Source organism: Lepisosteus platostomus, chromosome 20, assembly GCF_059453375.1.
Source record: "Lepisosteus platostomus isolate fLepPlt1 chromosome 20, fLepPlt1.hap1, whole genome shotgun sequence".
NCBI classification, from domain to species: domain Eukaryota; kingdom Metazoa; phylum Chordata; class Actinopteri; order Semionotiformes; family Lepisosteidae; genus Lepisosteus; species Lepisosteus platostomus.
Window position 1 is genome coordinate 5,670,378 of NC_142630.1, and position 26,646 is coordinate 5,697,023.

A 26,646-nucleotide genomic window follows, 5' to 3' on the forward strand; every position below is an offset into this window, starting at 1 on the left:
CACGGGTTCGACTTCAGGTCATGTATCCAGCCAGCTGTGATGGTACACAATTGACTGAGAACCAGGGAGGACAGCAGACAGAGCTCTTTGGCTCTCATCAACTCCGTAGAATCGTCAATTGTATTGTTAAGTGCCTTGGGGAAACCTTGTTGTGAAAGGCACTATATAAAAATAAACTGAATTAAATTCTGGAGCTGCTTGTCCAACAATCAGCTCTGAGCCTCCGGTACGGGGCTAAACTGCCTGTGACAAGTTAAAAAACAACTGGTTTGAAGGTGGTCGGGTAGAAGGACTCAGCCTAGACCTCCTCTTTCTCCCTTGTGCAGTCACAAGGTTCGTAGCCATGTGCCGAGACATGAAAAGCATACAAAAAATGTGGACTCTGAATGTAAAAAAAGGTTTAGGAGACTGAAGTGCTGAAGTCTGCGACACCATATGTGTCAATATTAGCAGTCAAAAGGTGGAAGAAAGGACAAAAAACTCACACTTCAGGTAAAAGACCCTAAAGCTCAGAGAGTGTGGTTGGTGCCCAGACTATGTCATTAGCTGACTCTGTTTGACAATCCCCAAGCTGTCTTTGTTATGGGTTAAGTTTCAACAGGGTGAATCTTCAGCATGCTATGCAATTTTTGTCCCTGTGACTAGCCAGTCCACAGTGCTGTATCAGTGAGAGCCGCGTCAGTGTACCATTAAATGTCTAACTCTACTGTCCGTGTTGTCTACTCACAGCGTGTAGCAGGACTGCATGAAGACATAGCAAGTTTCTGAAGAGGAACCATACAGTCTATAGGGTACTTATAATGATAGCAAGTCAACACAAACAATGGCATCACGACAAATAAGGATGTGGGGAACATGTTACCGTGATAGAGAACAGGTAGGACGTACATGGTAGGACACAATACACATCTGCTCGTAGCAGTACACAGATGTTGAGGCTTAAAATGGGGAAGCTTAAAAAAGCTGATGAATGTAAAAAGAATATTACAGAGATTTCTGTCAACATTTTATGCCTACTCATCTTTCTTTTGACATAATAATTTTCAAAATATTACTTCGGCCTTGGCTGCATTTTTCTGTGGTAGTTTATGGCAATGCCAAGAATTTCACAAATAAGTGCTGACAAACACAGTATGATGCGACCTTTCAGAGATTTTTGCAGTACCAGAATAATTACCAGATCTATTAAACTCTACCGCAATAAAACAGAGAACAAACGCATAAAAACGGAGAACTAAAACATATCAAGAAGCACAGAAATGACTCGGCAAAGCTTTTGAAGCAAACACTGGACATTGATTCAGAGTCTCGTGAGAACTGGGGAGGTGGTCAGCAGCTGCCGGTGTCCCCTACCATTGCGATGAAACGGCCGATGAACCGGAAGTAGGTGAGGTGGTCGGGGTTGATGGAGGAGGCAGGGTTGATCTGCAGGCAGTAGTTGTTTTTGCCCGCATACTCGAACAGACAATACATGGGGTTCAGCACCTCATGGGACAGCAGGAAAAACCACTCTCTGCAAGGAAGAGAGCAGGAAGTCATTACATTTAACACAAGCATAGGCAAGGGAATCGCTGCAAAACAGACTGTTCATGCCATCACCCCACAATCTAACATCAAGACCACAAGAGAGAATGGGATGAAACCCCAAGAATACACTGGGTCTACATTTGCCTTCATTAAAGCTTTTATTTGGGGAGCACACTGGTTTGGATGCTGCTCAGTTTTCCTACAAATGGGAACACATCGGTTTTCCATCAAGTAACCTAAAAATGCCTCAAGGAATATAAACTACATGGGACTTGCTCTCTTAAAACTAGGCTCTTTGAGGTCACTTTTCCAGCCATGAGATGTTTTTTGTAGTCTTACGGATAAGATCTAGGGGAGAGACTTAAAGAAACCACTAACAAACATTTTGTCTTTATATAAGTCACAGATATGGCAAGGATATTTTTCATGGTAAAATCAACAACGGAAGTTGCAGCACTGCTTTCAAAAGGCTTAAATGCTGGCGGCCCCATAAAATACCACCTGATGTCTTGTTTGAAAGAGAAAATATGTGCTTTCTGGCCACAATATTAGGATTCAACTAATCAAACAAAAAGACTCTCTCGAGTATTGACAGGCAATGCACGACTGGCACGAAGAGCTTGAGACAGGCTTCCATCACCTTCCCTGGTAGGAAGAAGGTCCTAAACTCCTGGGACCCAGCGGAGAGAGAGGGACAGTTCGACCCCCATCACAACCTCAGTGGAATATCATGCTGCTAGAAAGGGATGGCGTTGGGCTGGGAACACGTCCGAACCCCGTGTAGTGCTGCCAGCCTAATCAAGCGTGTTATTCAGAGGTTCCTATTTTTTTGGACAATGAGTGCACATGTACAGTAGTAATTCAAAATCTGGAGCAGACCCTGTCCAATGTGATTATGAAAATCTTTCTCCGACTAATAATATGTTTCTATGCCATGGGAATGACATCAAGGATACATAAAAGAAATCAACAATCTTTATTCAAGAATGGTAAAAGAGTCTGGGAGAGGAGCCCAGTGTTTTAAAAGCAGCATTTCAAAGACTTTTAAAAGAATGTAAAATTCCACTAATATCTGATAGCACCCAGGAGGGATTATTACCCACTACAGAGCTGGATTCAGGTTTTAAACAGTGCAAGATTTTATTGAAATGAAAACATCAGCTTGCAGACTAGATTGTTTAAAACTTTAATGGGCTGTATTTAGCAGAAAGTGCTCACGGACAAGCTAAGCTACAGAACGCATTAAACAGTAGGACTTGGATCTTTTTCTGAATTACTTCCTCTTATTCAAGGTTACCAGGTTTCAAAGTCTATTTAGAATGAAATTACTGTACCTGCCTTCGGGTATCTCCCATTCCAATGAAACAAATCCATTAACTAGGAGATTGACCGTGAACCTCTGTGAACCGTGACTGTGTACCACATTCATTGCTCAGCACCAAAAACGTAATTAATCCTCCCTAGAGTTTCTCTCCTAATGCTTTGTATTAATTTGTTCATTTAACAACAAGCATGTATCCACAAAGAAAATCCGGCAATGCTTCCGATCACAGGCTGCAAATTCCATTTCCTTTTAGCCTGTAATTCATTAAAAGCATACTGATAGAATGTAAATATCCTGGATGGAACTAATCCTTACTAATGCTTAATCGCACAGTTGTCAGAAATATTTAGACTGCTCTCATATATACAAGCATTATAAATGGATCCTTGAGGTTTAATACCTTGCACATGGAGACTAGAAAGTTCGGATATCTTGAACATGAAAGTATAAAAATAGCTATACAAATACAAACAATATAAAGAAAATTGCCTTCATCAGATATCTTACTTAGTTAAAATGTGGTGGTTTAAAATTCAGTTAGGAGCTGGCTTAACATTACTGGTTACAGCTTTCGAGGCAGGAAGAGAGGAAAGCACACATGCCAAAAGCTGGCAGCTCTTCTGCACTGCGTCAGCGCCTGCCCACTGAAGCATTCCTCCAGTGAAGCAATGCAAAACCAGCTCTGGAGCCAAGAGATAAAAGATTGGCTGTTAACATGAGAACACAGATCCCCGCCACTCAGATTTCGGTGGTTTGCGGTTAGACATTTAAGATTATCTGTTCAGTGGGCTGAACTGAGGGTCTGAGAGTTCACAATGTTTGTATTCTGACTTCCACAGTTAACTCCAGTCATAGTCAGAGCTCCTTGGAGCACCACCCATGCTGGCAAACCGCAGTGTGCCCAGCAGGTTTCCTCTCTACCACTTTCAGATGCTCAGCGGCCCATTGCAAATCAGACCCAGGCCCGGCATCGATAAGGAGATGTGAGGAAAACAAACAAAAAAGTAAAACAGTAAAAACATCAGACATGGGGATCAGGGAAGAATACCACACTGAAGACAAGTACAGTACTTGAACAACAAAGACAAACATCACTGCAGGGGTTCTTGAATTCAGGTACTCAGGTTTTGACAATACAGTACATTTATTATTGACTGGCTCTGTTTTTTCTGCTCAAGGATCATACTGTAGCACGTAATCTCTAGTGACATGGTCAGAGCATGCAGTAATGCCTACAATTTCATCCACAGCATCAACAAAGGTGTACACTGTAACGAACGGGCATATGATAGAGGTACAAACAAACATCAAGGCACCAGGGGAATGAGAGGATCAGGCAGGGCTGGCAGAGTGGGAGTGCTTTTGCTGGCAGAGGAGACTGGGAGTCGTTTCACATATTGCACAGATTTACGATGCTTCCACACAAGACTGCCAACCTTGCAATTTTGTCTGCAAATAAACTTTATAGTTATGGCACATTTTTTTTTTTACACAGGCGCCCCCACCCTCTTTCAACATTGCACCTGCTGAGGGTGGGGAAGGGTGCTGTGCACAGTATTTTATACATTTATACACTTTGCCACTTTTCTGTTTTTCTATTTCTCTTTTTGTAATTTAAGGCAGCATTAAAACTGGAAAGTTGTTTATTACAGGCTGCCCTACTAGGCAGATAAGACACCCTGCTACCACAGCAAGAAAACACTGTTGTGCTGCAGTTAGATCCATTTCAGGTTATCTTCGGTAAACTTGAGAAATGCACAACCGGTACTATCTGTACAACAGCCTGCAGGTAGCACCATCTGGTTTCCTAGTTATCCCATCTTACCCTCGGCAATGCTCAGCCAATTGTGTGCCACCATCTCTGGAATCCTCATCTCAGGTCACTAGTGACAGGACCCAGGATTGAACCCGTGACCACAGAGCTTAACCCGTGATTAAGACTTTTTTGCATATCTTTTTTCCACGGGAAACGATGAAAGCCCTAACGTGCAGCGCACTGAGCACTGTGATGGTTTTGCTGTGCGTGCTTGACAGGGGATACCAGTGCGATTTCTGAACAGGCTCCACACAATTAGGAAAACTCACCTTCTCTAAACACCCTGCCCACGTCTCTCTCTTTAGCCTGTAATGGCTGCAAAAAACTTGCCATTGTTTTCCTGTAGGATGGCAGCATCCTGTCAGGTGCCTGGCTCTCTTGATGGCATAGTGCATTCCATTCGCTACTTCCTGCCTGCTGAGCTCCAGGGCCTTGCTCCCTGACTCTACACTGACAGCCCAATTCATCATAACCGCTGATGGCCAGACCTCAATTGACAATAGTTGGCAACTGTAATTACATGCCTCTCTGGGCATTCTGTCATTGCATTTAACCAGACAGCTTTCATTTCTTCCTGCCTGATAAAATCCAAAGATGTATTTGCAATCAAAGTGAAAATGTTTTCTTTATATACTGCGATCCTTCTACCACAAGTTCCAGATTTTAAGCCTCTTCCTGGCCCCAGTCTTCTCTCCCCACACTTCGTCACTGACTCATTACAGACTTGCTATACTGACCCTTCACCGGGATGGCAGGATTTTTGGATCATTAATCTGCCAGAAGATCAAGAAGGGTTGATAGGCATCCTCTTGATTGCATAACTTAAGTTTGTCTCGTTTTTTAAAACATAAAATAAACTGACAGCTGTAATTTAAAGTAATGTATATTCTTATTTTGGGGATTTGGAGAGTTCAATTTTTTCCCTAAGAAAAATATTATTTTTAAGTCATGCTCCTTTTACCTAGTAAGAAACACGAGGAGGGGCGCAAAGCTTGTCTATATTTGGAGACTTCTCTGGGAGCTGGGACTCTTCAAGAGCAGACGACGCTCTGAGCCGCCACCCTTGCACGACTAGCCTCACGCCCAGAATTACAGAATGGAGGCAATCTGCCAGCTCCACCCAGCTGCACCCTCTAATTTCGCCTCTTGGATTAATGGACTGCTCTCATCTGAAGTCAGCCAGACTCGGCCTTTCTCGATCTGACTGCAGCTGCAATTTATTTCTGTGTCTTAACCTCTGCGCCAGTTGATTTTGTGCACAGCATCACGGCATAGGGTATTTCCCAACCTGCTCAGCTGCTCTGCCCTCATTTCCTCCCCTTGCAAGCACTGTGGCACAATTATAAAGAAAGGAGAGCTGTCAGTTGAATTGACATTTACCTCAAAGCATTTTTATTTAAACTGACATATGCCTTTTGCATGCATATTTAGAACCGTATATTGTCATTTAACAAAATTTCACAGTAGAGACCCGATCAAAAATGTTTACCCAGTGGTGTCGAATTCAATAAGGAAGACTAAGCGAGGTGAAGGCAGAGCAGCTGAAGTGATTGATTGATCAGTTCAGTTGCTTACATGGCGTAATCACAGTATTACAGGCAAGCCAAGGTTCAGCTGAAGTTACAAATACATGACAAACACTTCTACAGTAGTATGCAAATTGATAAGAACACTCCATGATTTACAACCAGAGAAAAAATGGTACAGTATTTTATTGCTTCTCAATTTGACGCAGTCCCCTGCTTTACTTGAAAGTATTCTAAAATTACTGTCTGATGGTAGAACTGCCTTCTTCACACCAGTGGACAGCACTGTCGTACCTCCGCATCTGTTTTGTGAAAAGCCACAACAGTTGTGGGGGACGTGCATGTGGAATATTGAAGCTATTGTCCAGAAATCGTGAGCTAAGCTTCAGTGTTTTCCAGGGCATTGTCCACTGGCCTCAACTCAAAATCAACTCAAAGCTACCAAATCACAGGGGTGTTCTGATAAATTTGCCAACAACTGCACCTGCGAATCAGCAAATTCCAACAGCAGTGGGAACAACAGGTGCCAATGGCCTGTGACATTAAAGGAGGGACAAACCATCAGATTCAGCCCCAGGAACCCAACACCACTGAAGCAGGCTACAGGGGGACAAGGCGCCGCTCCCAGGGAGATGCAGAGAGATCCCCAGGCATCCTGTCCGTGGTTCTACCCTGTGGTAGAACAGCATGACGTAACCTACCATAGGGTAAAACCACTGGCAAGACACCGGAGAAGGACAAGACACACACAGACACAAGGGACCAGGTGGAGGAGGAGGAGGGATGAAGGATGAGACGGAGATGTCCGGCTGCTGCGGTCACACCAGGGAGTGATACACACATGGGATCCCCAAAACACAGGCTCGACCCCCCACAGCCACAGGAGAGGAGGGCTACAGCTACATCTAATACATTGTACATACAAGGAGGGACTAAAGACCTGACACCACTGCAAAACAAAGAGAAACTCAACAACTGTTCCTTGGCAAACTGTTTGCTTAAGTTTTTTTTCATTTTTTTAAATCAAATTCGTTTTCTGACAAATTTCATCCAATTGCTTGTGCTTCCAATTAGTGATGTTGTCCACCGTTCACTTTGCCCTACCTAAATAAATTGTAAAAGAAGCTGATGTTGTAAATTTATATGTACTGTAGTCTTCAAAGCTTTCTTAACCTCTTGCATGCTGTACAATTTACTGCTATTTGACAGCATTTTTGAATTAGTGTACTTTTCTGCAGCTTAACAGCTTACAGATGCCTAATGCCTTGCTCATGGGTCTTTGTGCATCTTTAAGACACTTTGGAGAGAGGTGTCTCTCAATCAATATTAACATTTTGTGGCAGTAACTGGAATACAATGAATACTATATAGGATGGAACTTTCTCATAGAAACTAGTTTAGCACTAAAGAAATCTATAGAAAAAAAATAACGTATTTAAGCATCCTGTATCAATTCTGCAAAACAGTAGTGGCACTGGAAGGCAGTCACAAGTCTGGGCTGCTCGGAGAAGAACAAGCCCCCAGAGTGCCTGGCTTTGCGTCAGCGCTGGCTGACTCTGGCTCAGCAGGAATCATCCGGGGAGTTGCAAACTCCACTGCTATCGCCCCCCAGAGCGAGAGAAGCCATGGGCCGACTAATACTCCGGACTCCAGACAGGGGTCCACATTTCAAATTCCTTCCCAACTGGAACCTAAAAGACGCATCTGACAAGGACACGTACTGAAATGCATGCTATAATATTTGATTCTACTTTTTTTTCCCCCCAGAGGGAAGATATTGGACCTGTGAGGTGTGCAAAGACTGAAATGTTGGCACGGGCACAAAAAAAAAAGCTTGTTGGAGCCATTTCCTGCTGTAATAAAAACAAAATTGACACCTTAACCTCAGTAGCAAAGCCTATTCACAAAACCGGTGCTTCCAACAAGCGGCATCTGTGCTGTTGTGATTACAAGTGATTTACAATGCTGGATTTACTGCTGGAGTCACTGAACAGCTAGGTTCAAGCATCAGTCTCCAATAGTTTAAGTAATCTCACACAACAGGCATTACATACAGATTGAAGGAACTGTTGTTGACTTTGGAGGGGGGATCCGACAGATTTGTAAGAAAACGGATAGAAACAAATACTGTAATACAACATACTTGCAGAAATACAATCAAAGCTGTTTGCTCCAGCACAAAACTCCATCACCTTTTAATGAATAATACCCAATGATTAAGGAGCAAGCAGGTGGTTTCTGAAAACCCACGCATTACCACATGGTAGCTGTTTAACTAACATGTTACTGTTCTTTTTCATTGTGCGTGACAAAGATTGGCTAGTCCTTAAAAGTCCACCTCCATCTCTCTCAAGCTTTCAGCTTGGTTCGGTGAGGCAGTGTGCCCTTAAGGCCTGACATCACACGCAGCTGCTGAAGAAAAGCCCTTCTCAAAACACTCTCCTGGAGAGAGAAGTTTCTGCAGTTATTTCTCCAGCAGCTGTGAGACAGACAGCAGGTCTCAAGGACACACTGTGTATGAGAAGATGCCTTTCAAGTGACCCTGGTGGAAATCCAACAATTAACTGGGATGCTGTGCAATGAAAACAACTCTGTTAAGTAAACAGCTGTAGATCATGTGGCAATGAATAGCTCTGCCAGTTATTTGAGCTTTACTATCTGCTCTGTGTTTACTGTGCCCTCATGTCTCTTGGTAGGTTCACACCTTTAAACATCTGCAAATAATGTCACAGAGGACCTGACAAGGAGCAAAAAGCTTGGAGAACCCCAGTTAGTTTGCAGGAAGGTGATTTATCGTCTTGTACACACAGCACATGTAGTATGTCCTGTCGACCAGGGAACACCTACCTAGCAATACCTCCATAGTCCAGCCCTTCTTCTCCACGCATTATGATATATAATCTCCGGCGCAAGTCATATGGCTTCATGTTCATGATCTGTAAGCAGGAAAGATGGGTTAAAGGTCTTGAAATCAAAGAATAAAGACTGCCCTTAAATCTTAGGTTAACCTAGAGACATCCCCACTGGGCCATAAAAACTGTTTTCCGACCTTTCAATAACCACTAATTGTTAATCAGCCTGTATCACCACTAACATTCAGGCTTGTTGTGCCTCTTTCTGAGGCTTGAAGCCTGCAGGTTACTGATAACGCTGAAAGCACGATCACAGTGTGGGTCACAGTGCCAAGCCAAACAGACCAGTGCCCGAGGAAGTTGCTGGAAGGCATAAGAAGAAAATAAGTGGTGATCACGGTGATTTTGGTTCCACCACATGTCCATGTTGGTTTCATTTAAGCTCACCTGCTGGAAGGAGTCTTCAAACAGGGTCTGCCGGGAGACACTGATTTTCACATGGCTGGGCAAGGCATTGGACTGGAAAGACAAGACAAGAGCACAGACATCTGGCTTAAACGTTTGCCGACCTTCCAAATACACTACCCAGCTGCCAGCTGGATAAAAAAAAGAAGTAGTTTATGTACATGCTAAAAAAAAAGAATCTACAACATATCTTCCAGGAGTTCAATAAACTGCCAAAGAAGCCTCTTCCATATAACTTCACCGGGTATTCTAAGCACTCTTTAAAAGGTCTGTGTTTTTATGGTTTCAACAACAGAAAGTAGAATGGATTTCCCAGCTGTTTTGACACCTCTTCAAGTGGAATTTTTCTGGCTGTCTAAAATTACAAGATGACACTAAGACCCATAAAGGGATAGCTCATACTGTATGCCAGTTTCTGCTGCGGCGAACTTCATAGCATCAGATTAAGTTCTCAAGATCATAAATGCGTGTTTAAAAGAACACTCTCTCTATGTCTGTCAACAGGATCCATTCCCTATATATCCAGTACAGACAATTAACACACAAATCTCCTTTGTGTATATTCCCGCACAATCCACACCCAAAATATGTCAGTACTGTCCCTTTTAAAAAATACAAATACATTGCATCGCTCTTCTAAAATACAGCTGGGGTATGAAACACACTGCACTGCCAAGACGAGAATACAATGGTGTATTCATTCTGTTCCACTGCCCCTTAACAGATCCCACAGCTGAAGGCTATTTCAATGACAACAGATTAACTGAAAGAAAGACTTGCAATGGAACAATATAGAGGTGCCAAGGCTGCTGAACCTCCCTTCTGCAATTCCCAAGAAACCATAAAAACTTTTCAATATGTTTGAACGCAAGAACAACATCCAGAAACTCTCCCGTGTTAAAGGATCGCGCTCAATAAAAGCTGGATTCATGTTCACACATCTGCCTGTCGGAAACTATGATTACCCACTCGGGGACTGGTTTTTGCTGGTCCCATAACTGGGGACCAATACATGCAAGAGGTGTCAGTGCAGATCTCTATTATTCTGTAGAAGAGTTAATTTCACTCCAGGGTTGAGGAAAACCTTCAATATATTACTGAATATTTTTTTTTACTCAAAGAGATTTAAGCTTGCACCTGTTTATACAGTAAAGTATTTCACTGGACCAATTTCGGTACCTTGCTGAAGGGTACATCTTTGAACCCTGAGGTTTGAACCTATAACATTACATCTATGAGTCTAGAACTCTAACTACTGCTCCCCACTCTTGTCCTGTGCAGTATAGTGACCTGATGAAGCAGGAGAGCTTCATCAATGCCAGCAAACATCCAAGCACCGTGTGTTGGTTTTATGTACAAGAGCCTGCAGCTTCTCAAATCCTAAATGGCTCAAACAGCTGAGCTTTTGAAGCCCGTCTTCACCCTGTTTGAAGTACAGACAGTAAAACAGGCTAAATTTGGATCAGGACTCTTTTTGGAAAGACATGTTGGATATCAGGGTAGAATTCGATTTACGTTAATACAGATGATGTAGTGGGAGACAGGAAGAAGGAAACTTTTATGGGGTTCCAATTGTTTGGGTTGTAGTAAAAGTAAATACACTATATGCTTTTTGGTGAGAGTAACGAAAAAATTCTTCATTAGACATGGAAGGTTTATTTTTTAGAGATGCGTGCATTCCTATTTTTTACAGATCAAGTCCCCAGTAGCAGGGAAAATTAAACAGCCTGCCAAAAGTTAAAAACAGATATTTTTTGTTCTAAAACTATGGCAAGGGTATTTTGTTAAGACAAGAAAGGGAATAGGCAGCACATCTGCTCAGCAGACATCCGTCTTCATCAGATCAAGGGTTGCTGAAGCTTGTCCTAGATCTAAGAGTGGCTGGAAGCCTTTAGACACTGCCCTTCTCGGCTCCGAGACCTTGCTCAAGTCAGGCCCTAAAAGACTACAGGAGCTAGGCTCTCGTGCCTAGCAGACACAGTGAATGCCAGGGGTGGAATGAGAAGGTATGGTGCCTGCTTGCAGGCCAACAGACTGTGTAAGAAGGTGCACAGAAAACCACGTTCCTCCGCCCACTTCCTGAAAGCTCCTCCCACAATCAGCGCTGTAACATTACAATTACACAAAATCCAAGGAAGGGGGGGCAGGCTGGAGGTGCTGCTGCAACCTCTTCTAGCCTTCTGCTGTGTCAATAATCTTCAAACACACACTAGCAGATTTCTGAGCTCCTCAAGACTGCAGAGCGCAGAAACAACATTTTGCAGATGCTGATCAGCTCAGAAAAAAACGAAAATGGAAACTGGCGTGATTTTTAAAGATCCCACAGTACAGCTGCTGCGTGCCATCCCAGAAAGCCGTACTATTCAGCGGCGGATTAAATTAATTCCCTCCCACTTTATGGGACCTTTGAAGATGAAAGGATCTACACAAATCCAAGTTATTATTTTTATTGTTGATGTTATTTCGCCAGCCTGGCTAAGAACGTGAGCATCACTTGTTTAAGTCATTTACGCTGGTGTCATTTAAGAAATAAAAACCTTCAATCCCATTCAACCTAGAAAAAAGGTAAAAACTTTCATGTGCTTAAAAGCCATTAGTACCACATTTCTGTTAATGATCCATGAAGTTGGTGTATTACATTCAAAGACGTCGCATCTACACACTTTTAGCTAATGGATCAGAAACAAAGACAAATTAGCCAATTGTAAGTGGAATTAAGAAAAGCCGTGAGAAAGTACTCAGCCTTGTTCAGTCAGCTATTTTGAAGAAAAGACATGCCACTTTTATATATTTAAGCAATGAATAAGAAGTTGCCATTACACAGAAATCACACAAATCGGCACTAATCCAGGGTTGACTGACAAGATCCTGTTAATGGATTGACCTTTGCTGGCGGTGCTCCCGGGTGAATTCCTTATACTCACATGACAGAGGAAGCGGAACTGGTGATATTTCCATCTGAAGCTCCGGTCGTATGCTCCAGGAGACCCTCCTTGCTTCGAACTGTAAAAGAAAGAGAAACGGACAAAGAGAAGCCATCAGGAATTGCGAGGCCACTTGATGAACAGCTCCAGCAAAACTGTCCCACCCTTTCTCCACATGACAGGTCTGGGTCAACCGTATTTTGATGTTCCACTCAAAACTTCACAAGCCACATAACTGCAGTTAGGTAGGATGTGCTCTACTGGAGAACATTTTTCACTGGCCTGGATTTTCAGAGCAGCTCTGAAAACCAATATCTTGGAGCAGAATGTCATCATGACTGTTTTACCCATTGGCACCATTCAACACTGATGTGCCCCACAACAAACACTGATCAAACTGTCACAATAAATCTACTTGCCTATTGCAAAAGTGAGACAAGCTCCAGTTCAGGCAAAGATATTTAACTAAATGCACTGCAGTGCCTATAGCCGTGTCTTTACAGTTGAACTGAGATCTGGAGCTAAACTGTCTGCTTCCTAACAGATGAATTTTTAAAGACTGCCCTCCCAGAGCTCCAGAGTCAATAGGAATTTGAATTTCCCAAGAATAACACTGAAAATCCCACACATGTTCATTATCTGTTCCAGTCTCTGAATCAAACCTAAAGTCTTTATGACTCACTTAATCCTGTTCAAGTATGATTTGAAAGGAGTAGCAACTGACGGAATCGTTAACTGGCTGCATTGGCACTGGACTGGATCAGAAAAGTAAACTTACAGTTAAGTCCTATATAGATGAGCATTTCTGTGGGAATGCCCTGCCTTCTGATTCTTATATTTCCACAAAGGATCAAAGGTAGGTTGGTAATGAAGTGAAAACACTGTTAACAATGTATAAGACCACAGCTTCCAATGCATGAAACTATGACAGATGTATCACAAAACCACCAGGGGGAGGTGAACACTTTCACTTTAGTACCTTATTCAAAGGACCAGAAACGTCTTATAAAAATCAAACCCTATATACTACCTGCTGCTGCCCAGCCCCAGCTTTGAATGATAAGGTTTTACAGGTTATTCTGTAGTACTGCTATAATTATTAAGTAGTCATTTAGCAGAAGCTTTTATCCAAAGCAATTTCCAAGCAAATATACAACCAGCTGTTGCTGCATCACCCATAATGGAAGCCACACTAGTTCCACACTAGACTGCTTGCACAGGAACTCAATGGCTAATCTAGGATTTGAACCAGGAGCCTCCTGGTAGACAGCACTTCACCTCCAACAGAGGATCTCTGCTCCCACATAGGAACGAGGTGTTGCACCGAGTTTCACATCATGATCCTCGTGCCGAACAGCTGCTCTCTCTTCATATCCCACCCTGTCCAGAAAAGCTGCAGCTTGGACTTGGGCCATTTGTTTCGTCCTGTGGTCCCATTACCACAATGGCGAAATGGCTGTGGGCCGGGGCAGCCAGCCCTGCTCTTGAGAGATATGCCCAGTCAGCTCTGCACATGGGCGGGAGCGAGGCCAGCAGTCATCTGGCGAAACTCCCCTTGGCTACCGATCTCCCTGTCTTGGTCAAAATGCCTGAATCATTAAAGCAGCGCTCCAATTACAACAAATAAGGATTTTCTTCTTTTTTTGCCTGCGTATGTTTTACATCTTTCCCCAAATGTAAAACCATTTGATTTGACACACTACCCCTTCTCCAAGGGAACATAAAACTTTCCTTAATATATAGATACAGACGTGCATTGGTCTTTGTTCCAGCTTGCCAACTCTTCACTTCCACAGGGAAATGAACCAGTGAATATGCCTGTGCTTGCAGTGCTGATTAAGCCATTTTCTTAGGGATCTGAAATGTGTATAAAACCGGCAGAAAACGTTTTTATTGTTTTTTTTTACATGGTCAGAAATATACCTTGTTAAAATGAATACCCCCAATCAACTGATCAATAAACCAGAACAGTGACTGTCACTGTCGGACAGCCACGTCTACTTTAGGCTGTAATATCACGGCTGTACTGGCTGCAGTGGCTCCATCAGCACTGCAGTGTGCTGTATATATGTAGGGCGGAGCGGTGGCTCTGTGGCTTAGTATCTGCGCCTGTGGCTGGAAGGTTGCCGGTTCATATCCCGCAGCCGGCAGAGGAAGCCTACTCCATTGGGACCCTGAGCAAGGCCCTTAACCCCAACTGCTCCAGGGGCGCCGTATAAATGGCTGACCCTGCGCTCTGACCCCCAGCTTCTCACCCTGTCTGTGTGCCTCATGGAGAGCAAGCTGGGATATGCTCTGGATATGGGATAAGACAAATTCCTAATACAAGAAATCGTGTATGGCCAATAAAGTGATCTTATTTTATCTCATGTGTGTATACCTTCATGTGTAGGCTGGTGTAGAGGAGTGTGCAGGGCTCTGAACTGGAAGGCTGGAGATCCTGCTGTTGTACCCTTGAGCAAGGTACTTAATTCAAATTGCTCCAGAAAAAATGCCATGCTGTGTAAATGCAGCCGATATGGATAAAGGTATCAGCTGATAAGGAGCATACTTATTGAGCTTAGCTGGCCAATTCAAACAAGTGCACTGTGAAAAGTGGGTACAGCAGGTCTCATAAATGCGACAATAGGCAAAGCTTTCACATGTGCAAACCAGAGGCAGGTCGGCTCAGTGGGACCTCCTTTTGTGTCACGGTGGCCTGCATGGATCCTCTGGTGGATATCAACAACACTGCTGCCTTCTGGAGTGCAGTGCCCTCGTGGAAATGTCTTTGCATATCCTTTCATAATACAGCCTGCCTGAACAGGCCAGGTAACTTTCTAATGACCTAGATGATATATATGCAATTACAATTATCTTAATACTGCAGAAGAGACTGCGCTTACATCTAAATAATCCACATTTGTACCTCAAGGACACTACCACCATGACAGTGAAATCTTTATTCTGATTTGGTACAACTCAGATTAAACTGGGTCAGCCAACTGAGCTGTTCAAATGTGTGAGGGGGTCTCTTTCTGTACATCCATGAGTTTCTGAGCTGCTTGACATATGGTTCTTTGCTAGACCTGAACCACTGGACAAAACCGGGGAAAAAAAAGGTCTTCATCGTCAAAGCACATGCAAGCGAAAGGCGAGGTCATAGACGAGAGTACTGTGTGACCTAGACAGAGAGTAGGCAGCCGTCTGGTGCCATTACTTTCCATTTCAGGACTTCAACCCATCCAGGCTGAACTAAAGATCATTTAGGTGGGGAGCTGCGTCAGCATGCGTAGGCTACAAAAGGAACAAGTCATAGGTTTATTCCTTGCTGAGAAAAAGAAGAAGAACACAACGTTTTGGCCGTGGAGCCTTCTTCAGGTGTGGACCTGAAGAAGGCTCCACGGCCGAAACGTTGTGTTCTCCTTCTTCTTTTTCTCAGCATGGAATAAACCTATGACTTGTTCCTAAAGATCATTTAGCTAATTAAGGATTTGCCGGACACAAAACAAGCCTCAAAATGGAGTTAAGGCACCTAGGATCCCACTCTCTGACCCTCCTGCTCCTGCCTAAAAAAAACAAACAAAACCAACAGAAATGTCCTATACATTTACCCTGAATCAAATCCAGGTCGTGGGTCTTTAAAGGTGGTGGTGCGAGAGTTGTGGTCGACAAAATAGCGGACCCCTTCATTGGTGTATTTCATCTCCCAGCCAGGGGGGAGGGGAGGCTCCTGTATCATCCTAAAAAGAAGGGAACTGGAGTGAGACTGTTTGCCTTTGCCTCTCAGGAACCCCAAGAAAGGGGGCAGCCAAGTTCGCCCTGTCTGCTCGTCTTCCCCTGAATTCACAGACTTGATGACAATGCTGTATGTTTGTGGAGTCTAACGAAAAAAGCTCGGAGTGGGACAATGCGGATCAAGTCCACCGACAAAACAAAACACAGCATGTTCTGCAAACTCTGCAACGATTCAGTTACTTGGAGTTAGACTGAGAAACCCTGGTTATTAAAACGCACAGGCTATAGCTCATGTGCTGCTAAAAAAAAAAGTGACATTCACATGTTTGTGCACAGATGTGTTTTCAGACGTCTGAAGTTGAATGTTGACATTCAAGATGTCAGCATACATCTATGCACCAGGGCTCTGTCCCTGTGACTACTTCAGTGTGGTGTCATCTATAGACTTTACTGCTGCACACTAATTAATTGTCCAGTGCAGAAATCAATGGTTTCAACTGATATTTGCCTTCAAAATGATGAAAAAAAGGTATCCTGGTTTTGGATGCTTTTTAAAAATAAACATAACATTTCAGCTGGTGGTGAATATAAGAACACAAAGATAAAACAATGACGGGGGAGGTGAATTAATTAAGTGGGAGAAGTGTGTTTGAGCGTAACTGTAAACTAGGCCTAAACTCGTAACTGACCTGATTTCTATGACTTTAATTAACTGGATACGCTCACTATAGGATACTGGAGCGACATTTGACTAAAAATACTCTTGCATTTTAGTTAAAATTATTTAGTAGATGCACTTATCCAAATGGGGACTGTACATCAACAAACGCTGCTCATTTTCAACAGGAGCTCTGCTTAAGGTCTTGTCCACGGGACAGAACCCCAGGTAGCTCAGTGACATTGCCAGGCTGTCACGGAATCCGATTCGTGAGTCTCGGTGATCTGTGCCGTTTGAAAAAGCTGCAGAACTGTTTGTGTCAAGACTCCAAGCAAAGCCACTTTCTTTAAATCCTATAGAGAGATGGGAATCTGCAACTCACGGTATGACATCTGGTATGGAATTACAATGAAACTGGAGTGTCATTTTTACCACAGTTAACACTGACTTGAAGCTGATTTTCACACGGAGGAAAGGGTGAAAGTAACGTCCAAGAGTCACAGAGTGCCGGCTGCCCTAATGCTCTTCTGCACAGCCCCATGTTCCATGCTGGAGTGGCAAACGGCTCAGACTACCCTGGCTTATTCAGCTACACCTCATACACTCTAATGGAAAGCAGTCAATGCAGAACAGAGTTAGTTTAGAAGCTTGAAGGCACTCATCCATACCGCCAATTTAACAAATGCAAAGCTCTTACCAACGAGCAGCACTTAAATTGAACCCCACTGAACAAGAAAAACTTTCCTCTGGCTTTGAGATTCAAAGATACATGAAAGTTATGAGCAAACCCATATTGAAAAGCCCCTTTTGTTGAGTATTTTTTCAATTACCAAGTTGCCCACTTGATTGGGAATGCAGATGGAGATAAGTGGGGGCTCTACTGCACTGGAAATTACTATTACTTAAGCTGACTCAGATTGGCTAACATAAAAAACTTTGTTCTGACCAACTGTCACAGGCCCAAATTTGGCTGTTGGCAGCCACTGTCTATTCTTGGTTTCTCTGCGATGACCAATGTCATCGTCAGTTCACCAGCACAATTGTCCCTGTTGCAGGATACCACTGCCAGATCTCGTCCTTTGCCAGATTCTGGCAGGCTGTTTGGTCACTGTGAAGCCCCAACAGCACGACAAGGTTAACCTCGCATGCTTCTTGGGTTTTTTTACATGCTGTCTCCAGGGCCAGATCCATACAGAGAGGCAGGCCTGGATAAACTGGCGCAGCAGGAGCTTTTACAGAAAACGAAAAAAAAGTGAAACGATAGTCCTTTTTCAAGCTGGGGGACATTCGGAAACATTCTGCTCAGCTGTACAATTCTTCATCCCTTGAATACAGGGCAGGAAGGCTTGGTCAAATCACAGAGTCCCCCTTAGAGCCCTGTGCCCCATTACCATGTCACAACATAAGAAATGCCATCGTCTCAGCGTAAAGGCAGCGCTTGGAAAGCTCACAAAGCATGCACATGTATATGAGCACATTCATCTCTGTCAAGAGAGACAGCCAGAAGTGTTGCAGCAAAGATATACATTTCTATCAAACGACGGGTAGCTTTAAATATAAATGTGCATCTACTTATCACTTGTCAGACAACTCAGCATGGAATGGAAGAATCTGACCTACCACACACTGACAGACTCTAGTCCTTAACTCAGAACAGTCAGCCTCCCAAACATATTGGAAAATAATGAAGATGACATCATTAGTGAACGTGCACTGTGCTAAGAATATCAAAAGATAATGCATTTATGAACTGAAATGTTTATTTAAACTGACTGTAAGTTCTCATTAGTCTTTTTCCATTTGTTCCAAATGAAATAGCTGTCTGCACAGAAACACTTTTTCTTTTTCTATTGCCTTCTTTTTTTTTTCCTGACACCCCTCTGGATTCCACCGCCGAGTTCTTTCCGACTTGTTCCAATGCCGCATCGGGAGCTCAGCACAGAGCAGGCGGAGAGACGGGCAAATGGAAATGGAGACACAGGAGGATGGGGAGACTCACCCTTGGGTCCGGGGGTCTTCCCACTGAGTGGTGCGGGTGTTGTGGTTGACAAAGTATACCCGGCCATTGTCCTGTCGCTTTTCTGCAAGGGAGAAGAGACAGCAGGCCAGCATTTAGCACTAGAGCGGTACAGTCCTGCAGTCTTCAAATTCACCACGGTTCAAGCTGAACTGGCGCTGATGCCATGCTGGTGCTGGAGACTCTGTTGATAAGGTGATGAATTCTACATATGCAAAACTGGAACCAGAATTAAATGAGCCAACTTGCACAGCTAGAGGATAATTCTGAACTTTCCTCCTGCCTGAACATCAGGAATGTGCACAAAGCCAAGCCTCCAGATAAGGATGTATTTATGCCTGCTCCCACTTGGGCGTGGTGTTTTAACCATAGCTCTGTTATCTGTTATCTGTGAAGGGCTAACTTTTTGTCGAACGCGTCAGTCTCATTCTGAACGTAGGGAAGCAGGGACAGTGATGTGAGAGGAAGGGGGGCATCTGGCCGATGTACATTTGGTATTTCTAGTTCCAAATGTTTTTTGTGTGTTTTTCTGCTACTTGGTTAACTTAAAAAAAATAAGCTTAAAAACAATATCCAGCTAAAGAGGATCTGGGGGAGGCAGAATGTTCTGAAGCCAATGAGTATGGCATAAAAGCTATTCATTCACTTATGAGGGTCTTTCAGGAAGCTAGGTTTTCTGGAATACCGCGCAACCAAATTACCCAGGAAGCTAACAAAAGCATCCAGAACACAAATTGTGGTTTTGCTGCTAAAAAAAAAAGAGAAAAAAACAGACAATTTGAAGCTACCAATGAAAGCAATTCACTTCAGTTGCTGGGGTGAAACTGTCTAATCTATTCTCTATGTCTCTACGTCTCAGGGTAGTTGCACCTGATTTTTAAGACGCTGTAAATTAAGTCATGATGTTGGAAACACCCTCATTATGAGCACTGCAGACATCAACACAGTGCTGTCTCTCACAAGTAGCAAAATCCACACTATTTTTAACTAACAGCAGTAAGCTTTGTAATGCGTTCGCAAACACCTCTGTCATACATTGCTGGGTGTTCTTGTTACATCATTTTTGCATGCTCTCCTTGATCTGCTTTCATGGGCCATTTGTTGACCAGAATAAGTTCTTTGACTGTTCATTTGGCCAGGCTAGCAGAAAAAACATTTGACAATTTTTCTCTCACAGAAAACTTTTGTGGAAGGAGTGAGCACTGACCATACTGTATAAAGGTACAGCAATAAAATGGCCTCAAAGAAGCAATACGCTTAACTGTAAAGAAGAAAAAACACATGCGAGGATAAGTGAGTTGAGAATAGGAGTACTGCCAGGATCCTGATAAAGTCAGCCATGGGAGAAAGGATAATGGATTAAAGGAAATCTTGGAAGAATCCTATGCTGATACTGACAACTAGGAGATAAAAACAAGTGGATACACTCTGTTCCAGCATATGCATGAAGTACATACTACTGTAATTATTGCATTTTGTGATCATGTCATTCTTCTGAATAAAAGGTGTAACCCTGTACACATCACTATAATGTCAGGGGCAAGTCTGTTTTTTATAATTCATCCCAAGTTGTCCACAGAGTAAAAATAATCTTTTCCTATTTTGACTGGGTCTTGTTTCTTTTTTTCCATGAACAGCATTTTAGGTAGCACAGACCTTGAAAAACCAAAATAAAAGATAGTTGTGCACACAGATAAAGCCTACTATTCTATTTTCTGAGATTTTCTGAGATATTCTTTACAAGTTTATTTAACCAACTGAGACAAATGGATCACCTGGCAGTGTTTTTGAATATCCTGTGATTGTACTTTTGCCCATTATCATACACGCAAATGAAAATAAATTCATAAGTACAATACATAAAGCAGAGATTACAACAGAGAATTGAATACTACTTTAACTATTATTATAATTACTTAAAACTGCTAAAGGGTCTTTTTCTGTGTTTTGTTGCTGTCTACACAACAGAATCTCTGTGCCAGGAAAAATTCAGTATTCAGAACCACAGAAACCAGTCTGATTTCCTTCAAAATTAATTCCAGTCTTTGTAAAGCACAATCCTGACGTTCACTGTTTACATCATGACAAAGAACCAATTTAACAAAAAGAAATCCTGCCTTCATGCAGGGCAAGCAGAAAAGAAACACTGAGACAAAGCAAAATCACCAAGTGAGTTAACGAGGCGCAGTGTTCAGCTGATATCACCGTGAAGAACAACCGCCTAACCCAGGGTAAGTATTATCTTCAGTGATCTGAACAACAAAGAACAAATGTTTAAATTGTAAGGCTTATTCAACACCCATCTACTCAAGGGGACATCTGGAACATATTAGCACAGTATTTACGAATTAAATTATTAATTATTTATAAATATATTGTGACACTTATGCAGGCACCCATAAAAGCCTCATTCCCCAACTTATTATACTGATTTGAGATGGGGTGCCAGTATTTATGTTTGCAACTTTATTGATGTTTTTGGTGCCTCAGACAATTTATTTGCACTCTGAAGGTTAACTGGAACTATGGATGTCTGATAAGCATTCAGCTATCAAATCTACAGAGAATTCAAAGAATCTGCAGTATAATGAATCCTGCGAACTGCAGACTCCCATAGAGCTATGAAGAAGATCACACCTGCTAGGCTTTCTTTTTAAAAAAATAATGGTAAAGGGCAATGAACCTGCCTGGCCATTTAACACAATTGATTTTACTTCCAACCTCGAAAATCAAATAAAGAAAATCCTATTAAAGAAACATATGCACCTCGAATAAACAGTTCACAGAGCTTCAGAAACGCCTAAGAACATCCGGGGGCAACACTCGTCTTGCACTATTATGTTTAAAAGAAGTATCAAGTCAATTTGACTACAGCAATTTAAAATGGTTAACAATACGCTTAAATTGTTCATAAAGAATACAATGCACTTAGATGTTGCAAGACACTATTAAATATTATACATTTATTTAATTATAAAATTTATATAAATATAAATAGATTTATATATATATAAATAGATAAATAATATTTATATCTATATAAATATTAATGATTGTCATCAATTTTTTGCTCTGTTGACACTGTTGATAATTCCATCAACATACATATGTAACTGTCATTATGTCATCTTCTGACACCTATTATGAACAAGATCGGGGAAAAAAATAGCAAACAGCAATAAGTAGTACATCAGCTAATTTAACAGACCACTCCAAAGTCATTAACACGTGACAAAAACTCCTGATTCTTGCAAATGGATGTGTTCCCTTATACAGTAAGAGTCTTTTCTGTGCCTTAGAGATCGGTTACCTGAATGTATCATACCCTGGTCAGAATACTGAAGTATTTTATCTAACCTCAAGGCCCTTACAACAGCTGTGCAAATGGTTTCAAATCACCTTGGACAAAACAAGGCTACATTATATCAACATGAAGCTCTTGGTTGCAAAATCGGACTTCTCTTTGCCACAGATGCTTCGTCAGACATGCTGGACTCATTAGGAAACCCACAGTCTATGAACAGTAGCTCTCAGATTGCAAGCCGAAATTGCCTGGCTGCTGGAAGGGGATTATTATGAAGCCATCCCCTTTTTTGAACACAAAAATAGTACCATCCCCCCCCACATGAAAAAAAAACTACAAAATTAAAGAGAAAGAAAATGTCATCCTGATCCATTACTGGAACTTTGCTTTGTAATACCACAATCGTATTGGAAGTTAATGGATCCCAGAAGAGGCCAGGGGGCTGGGGGCTTGGGGCTGCCGCTTGACAGACTGGGAAATCACGCGGTGGGATCTGAATTGCCTGCCTCTGAGAGGAAGATGGCGTACAAGCGGGAGCCCCCAGCCTGCACAGAGCTACGACTTCATGTGATCGACGAGCTTCACGTCTGTGAAAGCTTCAGGTGCGTGTCGTGCATCACCTGACAGTGCTTCCTCACAAGCCGCAGTACAAATGATGTCTGCAGGGTGATGTCACTTCAATGAGTTTGTAGAGCTTTCCAGTGGAGAGGATGAACAGCATCATTTTTGCAAGGCGATGCAATTGAAATGGTGTTTTTGGCTGTGAAATTGTTCGTCAAACATTTTTAATCAGCTAAACAACACCTTTCACTCTACACTCCTCAGCCAATTTTTTTGTAATAGTTCATTAGACTGCACTAGTTATATTTCTTTGTATTGTTTAATTATGACTTGTACGCTTGTTTTCCTGTTTTGTTAAGTTTATACCCTTAAGTAATATGAAAAGTAACTATTTTATTGTTTCCTTTTGATTACATTTTTTCTGAAATGTTTTGCAATTTGTTTCACGAATGTGTTCTAAAATAAAAATATGCATTCATAGCAGTATTTAATATAGGAACAAGTCATAGGTTTATTCCATGTGGAAAAGAGAAGAGAGAAAACGCAACGTTTCGGCTGTGGAGCCTTCTTCAGGTGTTGACCTGAGGAGGTCACTGTGGAGTGGACAGATAATTCTGCAACATGTTCCCAGGTCAGCAGGTAATCCATCCACAAGGGTATTTCTTCATTTTAAATTTAGTGCAGCACTCGAATCCAAGCATGCCCTTATTGGTACTGGAGGAATGAACATAAACGTTTAGCTTAAACTGTCAACCCTCAGTTTAACGGACTTTGCGTTAACAGACTTCACAGACAAAATCTGCTAAAGGTCTGAAAAATCAGAACTGTCCCACCTTTCCAGCTATAACAATAAAATGCACAAATAAAACAAGGTAAAAATAAATACCACTTTGTATTAAAATTCAGGAATATCAAATTGCTTACAATTCACTCTATTCACTCTATTGTCACTCTATTTACAATTCAAGAAATTAAGAGCGTGTGTAGTGTATTAAGGACAAAAAAAAGGCACAGGAACAAATTTGATTGACTGTGTTGACTGCAACTGTTAAAAAATGAATTCAGAAGATCCAGAATGTATATGTAGTGTATTGATATATTTTTCTCATACAGTAGTGTTTCTTGGCTGAAAAATGTCGATGGTTACTTTATGGAAATTCATCAACAGACACCCCTTATCCCCTATTAGCTTGTTAAACTGAGGCTTTTCTGTATACACCTTATTTGAATGAGTGAACTACTTTAGACGAGGTTTTTGACAAATAGAATTGCCGGAAAGAAACAAGTTTTGCATTCAGTGATGCACAAGTCCTGAGCTTCCAAACTGCGCGATTCAGCTTCAGAAGCATCGCCCTGCTCAGAGCCTAGAAAAAAAAAATCTCCATACAGGTTTAACCCAGCTCAGTTTTCAAACAGGAAAGTGGAGGGATTCCCATCCTGGAATTATTTCAAAGACACAGGACAGCTCTTGAAAGCGCGCCTAGGTCCTAGCATGGAGCTCCTGGATCTGACGCACCGCGCGGTGGCTCAGAGCACTGCTGAACTACAGCTAAATAACAGCAAACCAAAGAGAACAACGGGTCCTGGTCAACTGCAAACAGAAAAACCTGAAGACGCATTAGCTGGAAAACAAATACATTCCTTCTAATTTCTACACTGCTTCACTCTCTGCTTTTAAATCAAAGTTCTCTTGCTATTTCTGCTTTTTCCCATGCTTTTATAGCAAACATATTTCAAACGTCTTGTAATATATTCACAGAATACAGGGAACAGCCCTTGCTCTGAAGCACAAAAAAACTGAATATCTCCATTTCAATTGCAAAGATGTTTCCAAATATACTCGCTCTTCCACGTATTGCATAAAACTGCTAAATTTACACCTGCACCCTTCAAATGGTGACAATTTTGCCTTAAAAAAAGGTTTGATTTGAAATGAACGCACCCTTATCGGCAAATGGGTCATGCTTCGGATAGCCCGGAGAGCAATTAATAAGTGTCTCTCAGCAGCCTTTTGCTCTTTGCTGTTGGTAGAACATGTGCTAAAATCCAAAGCCTAGTGCACACCTGCACAACAGCTGTAAGCACTAACCGTGCGGAACAAAGTCACAACACCCCTGCCCTGTCTGGCACCCCAAAACACTGCTGCTTTCTTTAAAGAACAATGTCTAAGTAAGGACACTAGGAGGCAGTAGTGTTGACTCAATTTCCGCCAAAAGACCCATCTTCCCTATTTGCCCGAAAAACGAATTAATTACTAGAATGGATTGTACGCCATTCGAAAAAAGCAAGCGTGCAAAAGGAAAGCTCAAAAACAAGTAATTAAGAAATTAATGTACTTTTTCAGATGTCTGATTTTAGAGTCAGAAAAGGGCCTGGGAGGAAGAAGAGCAAAAAAACGGGAGTCACTTGGATGCCAAGAGCGGTCAAGAAATGAGTCTCCCGAAATGTCTACTTCTGCCCACTGAGCACAACACAGTGCATCTTTTACTGCAACTCCACCTGCCCCCCCCGAGTGGTATTGCTTATGTTGAGTATTTTATCTCAAACGGATGTATACTCCTTGTAGTCCTTAAGCCACGTCAAAACCTTTCCAAGGATAAAATATTCCCTGCTGGTCAAAGCCGTCTCTCCAGCTCATAAGAAATTGAGGTCCCCAAATAATCTGCAGATCTGAGGAAGCCACTACCTGCCTCATAACCTCCTTAATGCTGTGGCATTATTCTAAATGTCCTGGAAACAAGAGTTTACAAGCAGGAAAAGGAATACACAGTTTTCATACTGAGTGGTAGAACTGCATTCAATTTTTCAGACATCATTTATAGTATCTGCATTGGATTAATGAGACATTTCACATAGAAAATGCTTGTTAATATTGGGGGCGACCGTCCATTTGAATTATTTCTGAGGAAAAGATAAAAGAAGGTTATGCGAGAGCGCCCGTCAGTCTGAATGACTAATAATTAGCCCAATTTTCCATCGCAGTGTGATGCTGTCTCAGATTAAACTGCATCCAGATCACAGTGAAAAAACAAAGCTGAGCCATTCAGAGGATAATAAGGAACTTGGCGTGCACATGGAGATGCCGAAGACTTTTCTTTTCCAAATACAGAAACTAATCCCCTATAATCCCTTAATATTTTTTAAAATTAGAATCTTTTCTAAAAGGACATTCACTTGCACAGTACTGGCTATGCCATGAACCGAGTTAATATTCACAGGTAGGGGAGATGGTGATAAAAATGAAGGAACTCAGTTTTAAGTTACTTAAACTCTGTTTCTCTACTTTTGCATATCGGAGCAGATCACCTGAACACGCAAACAACAAAGTGTTTTGAACTGCAGCACTCTTTCCCTCAGAATGAATTGACTTTCCCCAGTCAAGGAGCAGCTAAACCAGTCTGCGGGAGAAGTACATGACTTACAGGAAAGAAGGCAACCAATCAACTGGGAGCCTTAGAACCGTGAACACCATGATAAAACCGCATGAAACGCTCTTTGAAATTTAACCTGGGGTTGCAGAACAATATGTATATATATACTATATTGAGGTGTTAAGCCCTAGGTTACTCTCGATAAAAAATACTGCTCAGTCAAACCAATTATATTGCCAATTCACGTTGAAGGTTTTACATAGAAACGGCACCCGGAGTACGGTTGTGAATTTGATGCAGACAGTGTGCAGCCCGCTTGCCTACTGAGGCTCAGCAAGGCTACTTGGCGCTCAAGGGGAGCAGGTACTTTCAGCAGCAGAGAAAGGTGTACTCACCCCAGCCTGAAGGTAGCGGCCCCAGTGGATCATTGTCTGTAGGAACACCAGAGGACTAGGAGAGAGAAAGAGAGAGAGAGAGAAATATAGATCCAGTTATAAACTTTTTTTTTCTCTCTACAACTTGCAATTCGCCTCTTTTCTTCTCCTCTTTTCGGTCAGTAATTGCAAAAAAGGTGGCGGAGCTCA

At 42.2% G+C, this 26,646-nt stretch overlaps 1 protein-coding gene across 2 annotated transcripts in view; it reads right to left on the reverse strand.

Annotated features, from left to right (window-relative positions):
• The window catches only part of wwp2 (WW domain containing E3 ubiquitin protein ligase 2), a 118,341-nt gene that overhangs the window by 16,268 nt on the left and 75,427 nt on the right, over nucleotides 1-26,646 (reverse strand). The window contains exons 11-17 of one of the 2 annotated variants that reach the window (XM_088613753.1): nucleotides 26,458-26,512; nucleotides 18,809-18,890; nucleotides 16,028-16,156; nucleotides 12,435-12,513; nucleotides 9,493-9,564; nucleotides 9,041-9,129; nucleotides 1,354-1,513 (exon numbers count right to left, since the gene is read on the reverse strand). In XM_088613753.1, the coding sequence (XP_088469879.1) occupies nucleotides 1,354-1,513; nucleotides 9,041-9,129; nucleotides 9,493-9,564; nucleotides 12,435-12,513; nucleotides 16,028-16,156; nucleotides 18,809-18,890; nucleotides 26,458-26,512 (666 nt within the window). The remainder of the gene's footprint in view (nucleotides 1-1,353; nucleotides 1,514-9,040; nucleotides 9,130-9,492; nucleotides 9,565-12,434; nucleotides 12,514-16,027; nucleotides 16,157-18,808; nucleotides 18,891-26,457; nucleotides 26,513-26,646) is intronic. The other variant, XM_088613754.1, reaches the window with a different exon arrangement.